Source organism: Thermobia domestica, chromosome 13 (assembly GCF_964235325.1).
Source record: "Thermobia domestica chromosome 13, izTheDome1.hap1.1, whole genome shotgun sequence".
NCBI classification, from domain to species: Eukaryota; Metazoa; Arthropoda; class Insecta; order Zygentoma; family Lepismatidae; genus Thermobia; species Thermobia domestica.
Window position 1 is genome coordinate 129,410,886 of NC_137466.1, and position 15,633 is coordinate 129,426,518.

At 36.7% G+C, this 15,633-nt stretch overlaps 2 protein-coding genes across 2 annotated transcripts in view; one reads left to right on the forward strand and one right to left on the reverse strand.

The window, feature by feature from the left end:
- The first annotated feature begins 1,763 nt into the window (after positions 1-1,763).
- Positions 1,764-15,633, forward strand: part of LOC145667749 (uncharacterized) — a 57,412-nt gene continuing 43,542 nt past the window's right edge. Inside the window, exons 1-2 of the mRNA XM_081735193.1 lie at positions 1,764-1,776; positions 4,227-4,364. Of these exons, the coding sequence (XP_081591319.1) occupies positions 1,764-1,776; positions 4,227-4,364 (151 nt within the window). The remainder of the gene's footprint in view (positions 1,777-4,226; positions 4,365-15,633) is intronic.
- Positions 5,630-14,115, reverse strand: LOC145669284 (uncharacterized). The gene is made up of 2 exons (XM_081737602.1): positions 13,710-14,115; positions 5,630-6,624 (listed from the first exon to the last, which is right to left on the reverse strand). The coding sequence occupies exon 2, from the start codon at positions 6,604-6,606 to the stop codon at positions 5,773-5,775; it is 834 nt and encodes a 277-aa protein (XP_081593728.1). The 5' UTR covers positions 6,607-6,624; positions 13,710-14,115; the 3' UTR covers positions 5,630-5,772.

The window sequence follows — 15,633 nt, forward strand, 5'->3', positions numbered from 1 at the left end:
GGATTATCTCCAAGCGCCAAGATGTTTCTTTGTGAAGTCTGTGAAAGCTGAACAATACTTAGTGCTTCATTTTCAGTTTTCACCTTCTGTGTTGTCGGCATAATCCTGAAACACATTTTTAATTTATTCGATATTCTTTAATTTCTTTTAACATATTCTTAATTTTTACGTTGTTTTGCAAATAAAGTTTAGGCCTACATTGATATGTTTAAATGTATTTGTTCGAAAATGTTCCATCAGCCATTCTGTATGTTTTTCTATTGATCAGTATCCACTTTCTTATACTTCTGTTTATATGTTTCATAGAAACAAGGTAGTGTGCCATTTTGCCCTGCATACCCGGGCAAAATGGACTTTCGGAACTTAAAAAAAAAAACAATCTAAAAATAAGAACTTTAGCAATAAACAATCTTAGTGATATCCACGTCAATACTCAAACAACATTCCAAAGAAGCATTCAGAAGAAAACGAGAAAATTTTAAACATATTCTGAGGAAATATTTAAGCATAAAATCGATGTATGCCATTTTGGGCCGGGCTCCCCTACGTGTCTGTTACGTGCGATTTTTTTTTTATTTTTTTTAAATTTTGAGCCCACCATTCTATAGAACATCAAAAACCATCTGAAAGAAATGATGGAATTTTTCGCATCACTATTACCGTTCCCGAGATACTGGTCAAATAGTTCCGATTTTGGGAGATTTAAGGGGCCATATCTCGGGAATTGTATGTCATAGAGAGATGATATCGGTGTTGATCAATACCTAAGAGGATGGTAAATATTTTGGTACCTGAGTCTAAATAGTAACCGGTAGCCACTGGTTATATCTGCATTTTAGTATATATACGGTGATAAAAAGTGACAGCTCAATATAGCTAATTCAATAGATTCCCTAATACGCAGGTTCTGACATGTAAGTGTTATCTATTGAATTTAATCAAATAAATATAATAGGCCTATACAATTTCATATAAATTTCAAATAGATTATTTCTTTTTAAGTTAGTTCTGGCAATACTGTTGGAACATTCTCAACTGTTTTTTGTATTATAATTTTTTTCAAACGTATATTTCAGCACATGCTATTTATAGCTGCTCGTAGGGAGCTCAAAGTAGGAAAGTAGTATTCAAGTTATTTTGTACGTACATGACGGTTCAAACACACTGAATATGAAATTGAATCATACATTTTAATTAAATATACGAGAATATACTTTATTTAAACATTTTTATGTAATCTGATTATAGATGGCACAGAAGAAGTAGATGGTGCGTGTGAAGATAGTCCAGAGTTTAATCCATGCAAGATATGGAGACTGTTTCCCTACAAAGTTTGTGGAAGCGATGGAGGAACATACAACAACCGGTGGCACCTGGAGTGTCGTGCAAAGAAAAAGAAATTAGGTAACATAGTTTTCTCTTCCTTTCTTTATCATTTTATAATTCGAATATCTAAATTTCCGTAATGTAAACATCAAGTTTTAACCCGAAACATGCACCATTTTGTAATTGAATATTTCACTCTCACAGTAGGCAATCTCCGCTTTGTAAAGACTAAAGAAATCAAAGATTATTTTCATATAACATAGTGAATACATGAGATACTTTGCCATTTTGGTATCTTAATACATCTACATAAAGTGTTTATTGAAAATAGGAAAACTTTACAGATAGTAGGTAAGAAATGTGTCATTTCATGTAATATCCTCAGTTAACATTTTTCCTATTCCAACCCGAACGTTGGATATTACAATTGTAACAGTATGAAAGAGAAGGGTTAGAAATATCAAATTTGGTAGTCAGATACAGTGCCGTATTCAAAATGAGCTGCCTAGGTTTTAATATCTCCTTGTTTTCAAAATACCCTGTTTATTGTCTTAACTACGGATATTTCCATTTCGAAATGGTACTACAATAGCTTTTGTAACACGTTTTGTTTCATGTGTCTTCCATAAATAGGGGTGAAGAAATTGACTTCTTTGTAAACCCTTACGAAAACGCTTTAAATGTAGTTTAAAGGTTAAAGGTAAATTACCTCTGTAGTTTAAAGGTTAAACAAGATATGTAAAATATGTTATATTGACCATATATAAGTTCTCAAGTAATATAAACTTGGGAGCGTGAATTCGCCCTTGATGAAATTGTGGGTACGCTATTAGTCAGATACTTTGCGGTGTAAAATGACTATACTTACCGCTCTGAGCAACGTGAGCCTCGGGAGCTTGTATAGCACAAGTATCAATATCACGTGGAGCCACAATGGACATCAACAACTGCTGCAACACGATTAGACATAGAAGGAAGGAAAAAAGGAATTAGATTTCTGGGCTGTCGGCATCTAAGGCCATTTAGCCCGTCACGTACATGAGGGATGACGTCCCTCGTCGAGCACACTATCCGATAACAGGGAAGGAAGAAAGCTGCCAGGAACCTATATGTTAGATACCATTCCGGAATTTGCCTGGTGCGAATGAGGGAAACCCAGGAAAAACATCACTCAAGATGGCTAGCCTGAAAAAGCTGTTACATCTTTTAGACCAAATGTCCCCACTGGGAATCGAACCCGAGACCGCACCAAAGGCGAGAGCAATAGCGACTACGCCACGCGGGGCCACGATTAGGCATAGAGACGAAGAGTGTTGGATGTACTCTGGGGTATTACAATCCATGTAGTTTCGATACATTGTCACTTGAATATTTGTGGATGGAATGTTTCTGGTGTTGAGCTGATCGGATGTCTCTTCACTGGTGTTACATTTTAATGATTAGAAGTGTAATTTCCATGGTCAATTCAAATAAATATAACTATGGACATCATTTTCATAGCTTATTTTCATAGTTGCATCTATATTTATTCATGTACTAAATAACATAAAATCGTGATTGTTAGTTGGGAAAGTTATACTTTCTTACGTTTGGGCACTTATTTCAAATTATGCACTATTTTCGCATATCCATAATTAAAAGGCCAAATTCGTTGGAGATAATCTGTTTTTCTAAAAGCTGCTTGAAATCCATTTATTTAAAGTTAGAAACGAGTTAACAGACACTGGTTGCTCAGGGAACGATGTCCAAAACTGGAATCAGGAAGACTAATGTAAGGGTATTAGAATTAGATTGTCATATGTACCGGTAAATGAATTGATAAATTAGCATGTTCCTACATAGATTTTTATTTGCACAAAATTGTTAATATACATTACTCTCATATAAGAAAATTTTGACTTCGTATAGTGTCAAAAACCAGTCAAATATTTTATAATATTTGCGACTTGGTGTGTTTTGTAGCCAATGTTAATATAAAAGTTATTTTCAAGTCAAAATTGTTCTCTTTCACATGAAACTATCGAATTTCAAGAAATATATCCCGTAAAAAAAATACATGGTAGGGCGTCGGGACCGTAATACAGCAAATTATGGATGCGTTTAAATATTAAATCATACTTTTAATAAAGTGGATACTTGAAATATCTAGGATCAATATTAATAGATGAAAATCATATTTACGAAGAAATTAAATGTCGACTGAAAGCAGGGAATTCGTGTTATTATTCAGTTCAAAATCTCTTGTCGTCGCGAATTCTGTCGAGGAATTTGAAACTTAAAATATAGACCCCATAAAACAATAATCACGCCTGTTGTTCTGTATGGTTGCGAAACATGGTTGCTTACAATGAGAGAAGAACATAGACTGAAAGTATTTGAGAACAAGATCCTGAGACGAATATTCGGACCCAAGAGGAACGGGAATAGGGAATGGTGGAAACTTCATAACGACGAACTACATAATTTATACGGTTTACCAAACATTGTTAAGGTCATCAAGTCTAGGAGGCTTAGGTGGGCAGGTCATTAGCTAGGATGGAAGAAAGTAGAAACGCTTTCAAAGTCTTGACTGGAAGTCCAATCGGAAAACGACCATTAGGAAGACCTAGGCGCAGATGGGAGTACAATATTAAGATGGATCTCGCAGAGGTAGGAATACAAAGTAGAAACTGGATCCTATTGGCTAAGGATAGAAGTCAGTGGAGAGCTTTTGTGAACGCGGCATTGAACCTCCAGGTTCCATAGGCCATAGAGTTAGTTAGTTAGTTAGTTATATCCCGTAAAATGGGAAGGTAGAACATATTATATATAAAGTCCCTTTTACGTATGAACCTACATGAATAGTAATTATAAACTTGTGCATTAGAATAATTAGGATATAATTTTAATTTCTGTTTCAGATATCGAGTTTGTTGCAGGAGGAAAATGTGATTATGTTTGTCCAACTTCATTGTATTACAAGCCAGTCTGCACCAAAAAGAATCCATTCCTCAACATAGAACAACTTGAATGCCATAATAAGAGATATCCATTTAGAGGTAACTAGTGTAGTAGCAACTTGCTTTTCAAGTATACATATATGCATTGCAAGTATACATATATGCTATTTATGTTTTTACTTTCGAGTGACGATATTAGAGAAGAAAATATGGTAATCGTGAAAAGAATCTAATTCGAGATTTCAACGGTTTTATATGTTTTATGGCCCCTACAAGCCGAAAAAATATTGTTGGATGTCCGTCCGTCCGTCTGTTCGTTCATCCCAACATAAATGTGTTCATTCGACAGGAGGCCGCTCCGTTCAACGTATCGGCATCACACTTTAAACTTAAGGTTTTCATAAAATTATCCAGTTTTTAAAATTTTCTTTCTACCTCCAAAATTAAGGATGAAAAATTTAAAAAAATAACAAGTATCGTTTACAATTGTTATAATAAGATGACCATATCTCGATATTTCTTAACATTAGAGACATATTGAGGATATGACTCTTGGTATATAAGATCTTATTCAAAACAAATGGGCATATGCTGCCTGTGTTTCCCAAAATTCCGGTTTTAACGAGAGAAGAGGAGCAATTTCTATTTTTTTAATATACAAAAATGACTTAGAGGTTGTCAGTCTCGTCATCAGGAGAAAATAATTTAAGATGAATTTTTCAGCCCAGTTAGAATTTGAGCCGAATGTTTTTTTTTCCTTTATTTTACTATGTTCGAAATGTGTATTCCATTGGATGTTCACATTTTTCGCAAAGAATAATGCCATCCACGTCTTCTTTCGGGCGAAGAACAGAGGAAGCAACAGCTGAAACAAGAGATGTGAGTCCGTAGGCCGAGCAAATGTGGAGGTCTGGATGCGATGTTCCTAGATAGCCGAAAGTTAGTATATATAGCTACATAAATTTATTTCAACTTAGTGTTTGAAGAATACAGTAACCACAATCGGCTTTTATTTAAGAAATTGTAAACTAGCATTAGGAATCCTAAAGCTGCCACTTTTTGATGACACTGAAAAATAAAATCAAGTCTACAATCAGACCATTTTAATGAAAAGTACGAATTGTGGTGAACCATACTGACTTCTTTCATTGCATATAAGTTAGATATTACATATATTTTTCTCACAAACAAACAAATACAACGAAATCAAGGAGTAAAGTCCCTTAATTCGCTTAGCTATTCTACAAAGTGAAACAAATATTTTATATTACACTCCACAATGTTAGTTTGAAGTAGAATATAAAATTAAAAAATTCATAGAATAAAATACAAGGCATAGCAACTACATTTGCAAAACTTTTATTCCAAAATAAAATAATGTAGTCTTTTTTTACAATGTAATGTTATTTACGATGATTACTTTGAAGCAAGATCTTTGTTATAACATTAATATTAGTCTTCTAATAGTTAGATGCTCCACATACGTGATTTTATTATTGGCAGTCCATTACATGTCTTTTCTGTTACTGTCCACATATTTTGCTGTTTTATCCTTTTCTAAAGAACATCCAATAAACGAGCTTGATACAGACTTCGTCCTTTCTGTTTGTTCAGGGCTAAGAGTTTTTGATTTTCTACACTTTTCGTTAATGCTATCTTCTGGAGATATCTGTACACAGTTTTCTGCGATTCGATGTGCTAGATTTTTTAAAATGTCTTCGTGTAAAGACGCACTCCATGCGTCATTCATATAATGATGGGCCCGATCTCGTGCTGTTTTTGCAGACACTTGAATGTATTTTTGTGTTGAAAGAGTTAATATTAAAAATGAATTGCTTTTCTTTGACATTAATTCGTCATATAAAGTGAGAAACATTAAAGCACTATTCGAATTCATATCCTGAATATCCTCAACAACAACTGCTATGTTCTCTCGCAAGGCACTTGTCACATGCTCATGGAAATCTGGCCCTGACTCCATACTGAAATAGTCCCCACCAACAATGGTGTTACATTTATGTTCAGTGCTGTTGCTGTAAAGTCGTTGTACACCTCGAGCCAAATCATTTGCCATCCACATAGCAGTAGCGCGTCCATTAGGTGGTGTTACGAGTAATATTGTTGTTGGATGGGATGAATTATCATGAATATGCTTCTGAAGAGCTCTTGTCAAGGTGTACCAAGTATTCCACGACTGCGAAGGATACTCATTCTTCAGCAGAGTCATCTCATGCATCATTCTCTGATGAATATCTGCGTTCCTTCCCGAATATAGAGACCAACCAAGCATTATAAGTCCAAACATTGAAGAGAGAAACCTTGAGTAAAAAATACCTGCCATGATGTAGTTGCCGATAACCTACAAGTAAGAAGAAAATGCGAACAACACTATTACCACTAAAATTATAGTATTATTCTATATGTCAACAATAACTTATAGGCTACACAACAAAGTATAAAATATGAATGTATTACTGCTTTTAAATTAAATTTTATTATATTGCAAATGATTATTTCTAATATCCAAATTAATTCACTTTGAGATACGAGGGATGTTCATTAAAGATTTCCTCTAAGTTGTGGTTAATGCAGAATATAGAAATTTTACATGTGTATTAATACATATCTCTATAGATTATGAGGAAAATGACGTCTTTTAACTCGCAAGATTTTTAGTGTTAGAGGCAATAAAGTGAAAGAACGTGTAAAAATGAATCACGAAAGGTGATGAAGTTTCTGTACTTGACAGGGCATACACATACCAAAGGAAACTTTGAGGACATGAAAGAGACTTATGGAAAGAAAGTACATCATATGACGTTGTGAAGCACTGGCATCGTCAGTGCAAGTCCGGCCGGACTTCCGTAGAAATGGACTCCATTCCATGGTCACGTCAGTCTGCCATTGATGAAGAAACCATAGGATAAGTGGAAGCCACTAGCGTGCGCAGGACATTGGGAATGTGGGTGCCAGATCTAAAGTACCACCATATGGAATGTCGTCCTCCCCCCTTTTCCCTAAGAAAAGAGAGCGTCATTGCACCCGACGCTGCGTCGGCGACGCAAGGCACACATGCAGACGGGAAATAATTTACACGTAATCTATTCTCAGTTTGTAATAGTTCTACATAAAAAAGTTTGTCTAATGAGGGTGCCAAGGCACCCATGGCACCCACGTTGCGCACGCCTATGGTGGAAGCCCTAACTTGGAGGATTGCTGCATAACCATTCGCCAACTAGCTGAAGATTTAAAGATAATTGTGGGGTCTGTGGGAAAAATGAGTCATGAGCATTTACATTTGCATAAGATGTCTACCTGTTCCCAGCTACAGACATCTTTTCAAACACAAGAACGAATCACATGCTCCCGGGAACTGTTGACCTGTACAACGGAAACCAGGAGAACTTTTTTGACAGAATAAAACTCACCTTGATATATGGATCAATCACTATGACCCAGAAACTAAGATCCAGTCAAAATAATGGAGACAAACTTTCTTTCCAACTCCAAAGAAGGCCCGTGCGAGATCGCACACCAGTTTTTCACAGTCTTCAGTTTTGTTGTTTCCTAAAAAACCTACGACAACACTCTTGAAAATTAAACATGTGGCCTTTTTCAGTTGGGTTCAATGTCTATATAAAGTGTGCATCCTTAATGAGTCTTGTAATTTGTGGTCTAACAAATACCCTTTCTTTCAATTTGGCCTCCAATACTAGTGGAAACAATTGTTGCAAGTATTCAACATTGTCCATTCCTCAGCGGACAAGCTCATGCTGAAAGTTTTTTGAGACTAGCATAGACTAGTGATCATATATATCCTGACGAAAGGAACCACATTTACAGGAACATTATGTGGTTCACTTCTGCAGAAATTACTATATTCCATCACATCCAAGAGGGGTGGAATGCTGACCCATGTTGTTTTTAACCTTCACGAAACGCTCCACCTCACAACTCGCAAAGACAGAAGCACGATCCTGCGAATATGAAATTATTCCCCATCCCCCGTATACTCCTAAATTTTCACAATCTGATTTTGTCCTTTTCCCAGCCATGAAGTCATTTTTGAAGTGAAAGTATTTCCACGAAGATGAAATGCTGGTTTCTGAAGTTAAGTCTTCTTGTTCCTATGTATCTTGTTTCTATGTACATACCAAATTTCGTTTATTCCAATCAAAAAGTGGTTCAGGGGAAATCTTTGATTAAAGCCTCTCATATTATGTGTCTCTAGTAAGGTAGGATTTTTTGTTACTTTAGAGAAACGACACAATATTAGTAAGTTGGAAATACTTTCTAATATTTATGCTCGACGATAATTCGCCGATTGCTTGGCATAATCTCTATAAAAATCATTGAAAAACATTGCAATATAATAAATTTTAAAAAATTCTGTATTTCAAAAATGTTTATCTTATGCATAATAAATAAGTGGATATCAAGAGTCTCATTCTGTATCGATCATCGCAAGATTTGTGATTCGCAACGTGACGCAAAAATGTAATAAGCAATTAATTATACTGCTATGCCGAGTATCGCAAATTTAAAAGCAATTGGCTTGCGTTGCTGCTAATAGCTACGGAATGAGGACCCAAATCTTATAGGAGAAATAAAAATCTCAATGTTACAACTTATAATAAAAAGTAGCAACACTGTAAAACAAAACTGATACAAATGTGAAACGTATACATTAAAAAATCTGTAGGACACATTGGTCATTTCCTATTGTTATAGATGAATTTTCACTGGTAACATGTGACTTAAAAAAAAAAAAGACCTATCTATCACTGCTAGTGCATATACAGTAGGGCGAATTATCTAGTTGGTTATATGGAAACAACTCGTGAAGTGAACTGAACCAAGTATGTGAAAGAATTGAAAAAGAAACCATTGTTTGGGCAAGCCTGTATGGGTAATACATGAGGTTGACTGAGTTGTTGGCGTGTCCAACATGGCCCTAATGGATGGCCTAACACACATGCCTATACAAAATTGGGTTAAAACTGTGGTTGCAAAATTACTCTAGCCTAGAACAGTCGTTTGCAAGTAGATACTCTGATAAGTATATCACGAGTTTACTATAAACTTTCAAAAATATATAAATAAATCTTAAATTATTTTTGTAACACAAAAAACTGGGGGGCTTATGCCCCTTCGTACCCGGGCTAGATCCGCCACTGAAAGCATTGTCGGCGAGTTTCATGATTGGTCAAGTAAAGCCAACAGAAAGTCAGAACCTGATACAATTCCGAATTTAGCTCTATTCCAACCTACTGTCAAAATAAAATTACAAACGGAAGCCTCATGTCATGAACTTTTGGAGTTAAATATCACAAAAGAGACCACATTCTCACTGTGGCACATTAAAGCTGTGTATCTTCAACAGACTCAAGAACACTGACATTGGACTGAAACGTGTACTGTTCTTCGACGAGTATTTTTTTTTTTTTAACCCTGTATCACAGTGGTGCAAGGTTTCGAACATGGAACATGCATGGTGATCGAAAGCCTAATGAAACATTTCACCGCTGTGTATTGTTTAGTCTGGAGAAGTTTGTGTGTTAACGTGGATATGATTCTCGTACCATGATTTAGGTTCACTCATACAAGTAAATTTTGTTGTAATTGAATCTTCCAGTTTAACGTCTCACGATTATGCCCTTTAGGTTAAGGGAGACGCATGATTGAGGCAAGTGAATAATGATGGAAGAATTGGTGGGATTAGAATGTGGGAGGGAACGAAAGTACCCCGAGAACACTCATGAACACGAAGTTTTCCACCACAAATGTACTTAGTCGGGGATCGAGCCAGGGACTCCAGACACCAGAAGTAAGTGCTCTACAACTGAGCCATCGTGCCCCTCCCCCAAGTAAATTTTGTGAATATAACTAAAAAAAATCACTTTTTAAAGCTCCCCCTGGCTACCACTTTTAGTGACCAGACGTTGCCGTTTCCCCTACATGAATAATGCAGAGTGATTCTTTTAAAACTCACGGATTTCAATTGGGCCTACAATTTCTCACTGAGGTCATATTTTCATGCGGTTTGTGGCAAATGATCAAGTAAGGATGGGAGATTTATATGACTATGTTTACTGGTTTAAATTCATCCGGGGTAATATCGGTCATGCCTCAAAGAAAACAGCAAATATTCGCCAGTGTACCTTGCAATTGGAATGAGGTTTTGGATTTTTGAAGCGAAATTGCAAAATACAAATGGTTAGTGAGAATACAAATTAAGTGTTAGCGGGAACAGCCAAAAATCCCATGTTGAATAGCTACACCCGATTTGTTGCGACAAACAACCGAGAGATTTCTTGGGCGATCTAAGGACTCGATAAATGACATTTTCCACATGAGCTGCCTACGGGGTCCGATGCTTCCCTGTCTCACTCAGAAGCGATCCTGTTTCTTCCTATTTATTTACTAGCGACCATAGGTATATTATGTTACGATCTGGGGCAGAACGTGAGGCAAATTTGTTTCCAGATGACCTTCGCAAAGCAACAACAGATTCCGTTCACCAAGAAATTTAACGATAAACTCATGTTGCTCCAAAGAGTACACTATTCTCACTGTGTCCTGATTACAATCACACAGTAGCACAGAATTGTACAGCGCAATTCCCAATACAACGGCCCACGTTCCTATTTCTTATTCTTATTGATCTTGGCGAGGTTTCCATGTGCGGAGAAAACTCAAATCTTCTCACCGCACCGCACTTGATTCCAATTGTAAAGTACACTGGCAAATATTTGCGGTTTTTCTTAAGGCGTGGCCGATATTATCTCGAATTTTAACCAGTAAACATGGTCTCATAAATCTCCCATCCTTCCTTGATCATTTGCCACAAACCACATGAAAATCGGACTTGTTAGAAATTTTAGACCCAAATGAAATCCGTGATTTTTTTTTAAATCACTCTGTATAAAGTGTACATTCCTACTTTCTAAGATGACAACTGCTGTTTTCATAGGACTCAAAGGGTGCTTGTAGATAGTTTGTGGAACGTTCAGACACTGCCGCACTCTTAGATTTAACTTCAATTGAAGAGATACTTGACTAGTTGGAAAAGTGGATGATTGAATTTGAGTTTGGCGTCCATTTCAGGAGCGAGACTACATGAGATATGGACCTACAGCTTAATGTAGAATCCGAACCACATGAGCTCCCCTCGGTAATTGAACCCGGGTCTCTTGCGCAGAGGTATGTACACATTAGAAATAAGACCACTCCTTTCATTGGTAACTTGTACTCATGGTCTTTATTGAGTATCGTAGTTAATGAAAATTATGCAACGACACACAACACGACACAAAATCCTAAACATAGCATAATGTAATTTGAAATATTGAGCTGGTTCAAATGAATTAGTGTTGCCTGTTGTGCTGTTACGAGCTTCTTCATTACAAGTTCATTTCGATTTCCCTTTATCTGAAAAAATAACCGGGAATTCCTCCCTTCCTTTGGGAAATCTATTCCACATTGTTCAATTTCGTAATGATCATTTTTTTTAAAGAAGCAGGTATAACTACTTTGTAAATTTAATTAACCGCCAACAGTGCGCTTGTTGGTATTCAAAACAAACAGATTTAAATTTCATTTTCTCACACGTTCGGTATCTTGTATCTCCGAAACTACGCCGACACGAGACAAGTTGCAGAGGATTTTCTTCTTGTTTTGACCGCACTAAAATATTTGTACACATTAATCGTTCGGGATGTATTTATTTCTTTCTTCAGGAAATGTGCTTTTAATACCCTTAAACATTGTTTTCTGATGGGAACAGTTGAATTCCTAGGTTCTCTTTTATTTTAGAAGACCTTAAACGTTATGGGTATAAATGCAGCGTTCTTGCATACAACAACAACCTGTGCTAGGGAACATTAAAAGGAAGAATTGTATTTAATCCAGATAAGGGTAGGACGAAGTTGGTGAGCCCACGTGGTAGCACAGGAGTGTACCCATAATGAGTAGGCGCGTTAGTGACGGTGACCATGTGCTTGAACAAAAATAGTGAAAGAAATAACATTACAGATTTCTTATGTAAAATCTGCAGTTACATACAAGAAAAATGCTTACCTTGCATTACTTCTTGTTTCTCACTTCAGCTAGTTCAAACTTATGTTTGAGCTTTCTTTGATGCTGTAACACGATGTGACAGAGTTTCGATGTTAGGTAGCACTGTTCCTTCTACACAAGAACAAAATATATTGCAGAATGTCATTCTGTGTGTCAGTTTCCAGACACTATCATTGTTGCCATTCAGTAACATACTCGATTGGTTCGAGATGCCTTACCTGTGGGACAGTTTTGGGAAACTTCTATTCTTAAGAATCATGAATTACTTCACTGCTTTTACATATCGCTACAGATCGTTATGGCCTTCTTGTGCAGTATTGCGTGATTAGTAGCACAAACTTCGCATTACGTTTTTCCATTTTCCCATGCGACAAGTATGGTTCTCACATATTTAATTCCTTACATATTTGTGCTAAGAATTCTTCTAGATTCTCTATATGATGAGCTCTTAATGCAAAAATAAATAAGATAAAAATAAATAGATGTCCCACCAAAATATTATTCGTTTTATCTTTTGCCATGACAAATTTGACTCCGATATGTAATCCAATCATTGTTTCTTGCAGGCTTCCTGGATTAACTACACACCGTAGATAAGATTAAAATTTGCCGTTATATGTTGTCTGGGGAAGGGCAGTCTTTTGGCACATAGTTTCTCATTGCAACCCCTTCACAGTTTTACTTCGTCTCACCTTAGGACAACATTTTCCATGAGAAAGCCTGGTTCCGATATTTTATTACCGTTCATATAATTTGTACTCACTAATTTTAGCCGTAAAATTGCAATTTTGCCGTTGGGGGCCAGAACTTTTTGCTTAAAATTCGTATTTATTGCTATGTTTTCTGTATTTTTGATGATTTAGGTTAGGTTAGGTTAATGTAGGTTAGTTTGGGTTAGGATTGGGGGGGGGGGGAGAACAGAATTCTTTGTTTGAAATTCATACTTTCTTCTAATATGTTCTGTTTTTTTTTTTTTTTTTTGATGGTTTAGGCTAGGTTAGGTTAGTTTAGGTTAATATCTAGTACAGTAGTGTCATTTCAGATTTGGCTTTGGGGGGCAAGACCCCTTAATATAAGTAAAATTTCTCGTTTTTCAGTGACTTACTACTATTCTATTGATAAAATCTATATAAATCTCAAACTCGGGGGGGGGGGAAATGCTCCTCCCTTTTTTCTTAACCTGATTTTGGGCTCCCATTTCCAAACTTGTTCCGCATTTTTCTGGCCTACATCTCCTCAATCTGCACCACAGAAGTTGATCTATAGAAAGCGCTATTTAGGCTTAAAATAACAGAAGTATAAAAAAGTTGGAATATTAGGCAATAAAGGAACTATAAAAGGACTGTTAAAAAATTGTATACTTACGTAAAAGAAAATAGCTTGAGGAACTTTATTTATTAACCACCATTTCAGAAATTTTGTATATACATAAGCAATTTTCCTTTTAGAAAGTGATTTATATTTCAAAGCAATTATTAATTACCAAATTGACATACTGAATATTTTTAGAAGATTAATTTAATTTGAAACATACTGCAGGATTTTTTCTCTCTCTTCTAAATGATAACTATTTTAGAATATTGGCGTAGACTTCTTAGACAAACATCGCCACACCGAAGTTCAGAATAGATGTTATGGGTTTCTCCGGTACGTTAAAGCTGAGGAGGACGACAAAAACAAAGAATACTAGTAGATCCAACTAAACTTATACAGAAATGGAGAATCAATTAGAAAATTACTTGAATTAAAAAGTAGCAGAGCCTAGTTTATATCTCTACCACCACAATTAATCATTCTCTCTTACCATTACTGGTAAATTACTTGCTACATATTTAGAATATTCTACACTCTCTGATTCTTAGGTATGTCCCTCCTATTTCATTTTTCCAAAAAAAAGTGTGGGCACTTATTCATTTTTTATTTTTGTTTATTACATACTATCATTATTTAAAAAAGGCCTGGTCACATTTTCAGTTTTTATTTTTGCTTATTACATATAATCCAAAAAAAATATGCTCAATTTTATTTATATTTCTAGAGATTTCATTATGTTATTTCTATTTCTATAGTCTATTTATTGTGCCACAAAGATTTGCATCTACTACTATAGAGAAGAAATTGAATGTTACTGTATGTTTCTATTAAATTAGCAGGACTATATCTGTTTGTCGAAATATAAAATACAGGGTTTGTCCGGGAAGTAATAGGACTGATTTTATTCCGCCATGACTACTTCGGAGCGTGCGCGCACCGACTGGATTCGGTAGAGGACGTTCCTAGCTAACGAATGAGCGGCTGGTCAGTTGTCTCCGAGCACACGGAGAGTCAGGGCAGGCTTCTTCGCGCGACGTGTTTCTGTGAGTGGTGCAAGCCGAAAATGCAGCGTTCGTTAGAGCAGAGGTACGCGATTAAATTCTGTGTTAAACTCGGTAAATCTGCGACAGAGACGTTTGATATGATCAAGCAGGCTTACCCAGATGATGCTTTAGCAAGAAGTGGTGTGTTTCGGTGGCACAAGGCCTTTTCGAAGGGCCGGGAAGAGGTCGCCGATGAAGACCGGGCTGGAAGATCTTCGACTTCGATAAACACCGACAATGTGACTCGTGTGCGCGAAGTTTTGAACTCAGACCGTCGACTAAGTATTCGTTTAATTGCCCAGATGTTAAATTTACCAACAACTGTGGTTCATGAAATTGTGACAGAGCATTTGAACATGCGCAAGGTGTGCGTGAAGATTGTCCCAAAAGTGCTCACTGACGACCAGAAATTGCGGCGAGTGGAATTGTGCCAAGAAAATTTTAACATGTGTGAAAGTGACCCCCAATTTTTTAATTACGTAATCACAGGTGACGAATCATGGATCTTTGAGTATGATCCCGAGACAAAGAGGCAATCTTCCGAGTGGCACACGCCGGCGTCTCCTCGCCCAAAAAAGGGAAGAATGAGCAAATCCAAAGTGAAAACGATGCTCATTGTCTTTCTTGACATTAAAGGCACCGTCCACCATGAATTTGTTCCTCCTGGACAAACCGTCAACGCCAAATTTTACGTGGAAGTGCTCAAGAGACTCAAACGAAGGGTCAATCGGGTCCGACCAGACATCGGAGCCGACTGGAAGCTGCACCACGACAACGCCCCAGCTCACACCGCCTTTCTTGTGAACAGCTACCTGACCAAGGCCGGCATCCTAACGCTTCCGCAGCCGCCCTACAGCCCAGATGTGCCCCCCGAACTTCTTTTTGTTTCCTCGCCTGAAACGCCCGATGAAAGGCAAGCATTTTGAGACGAC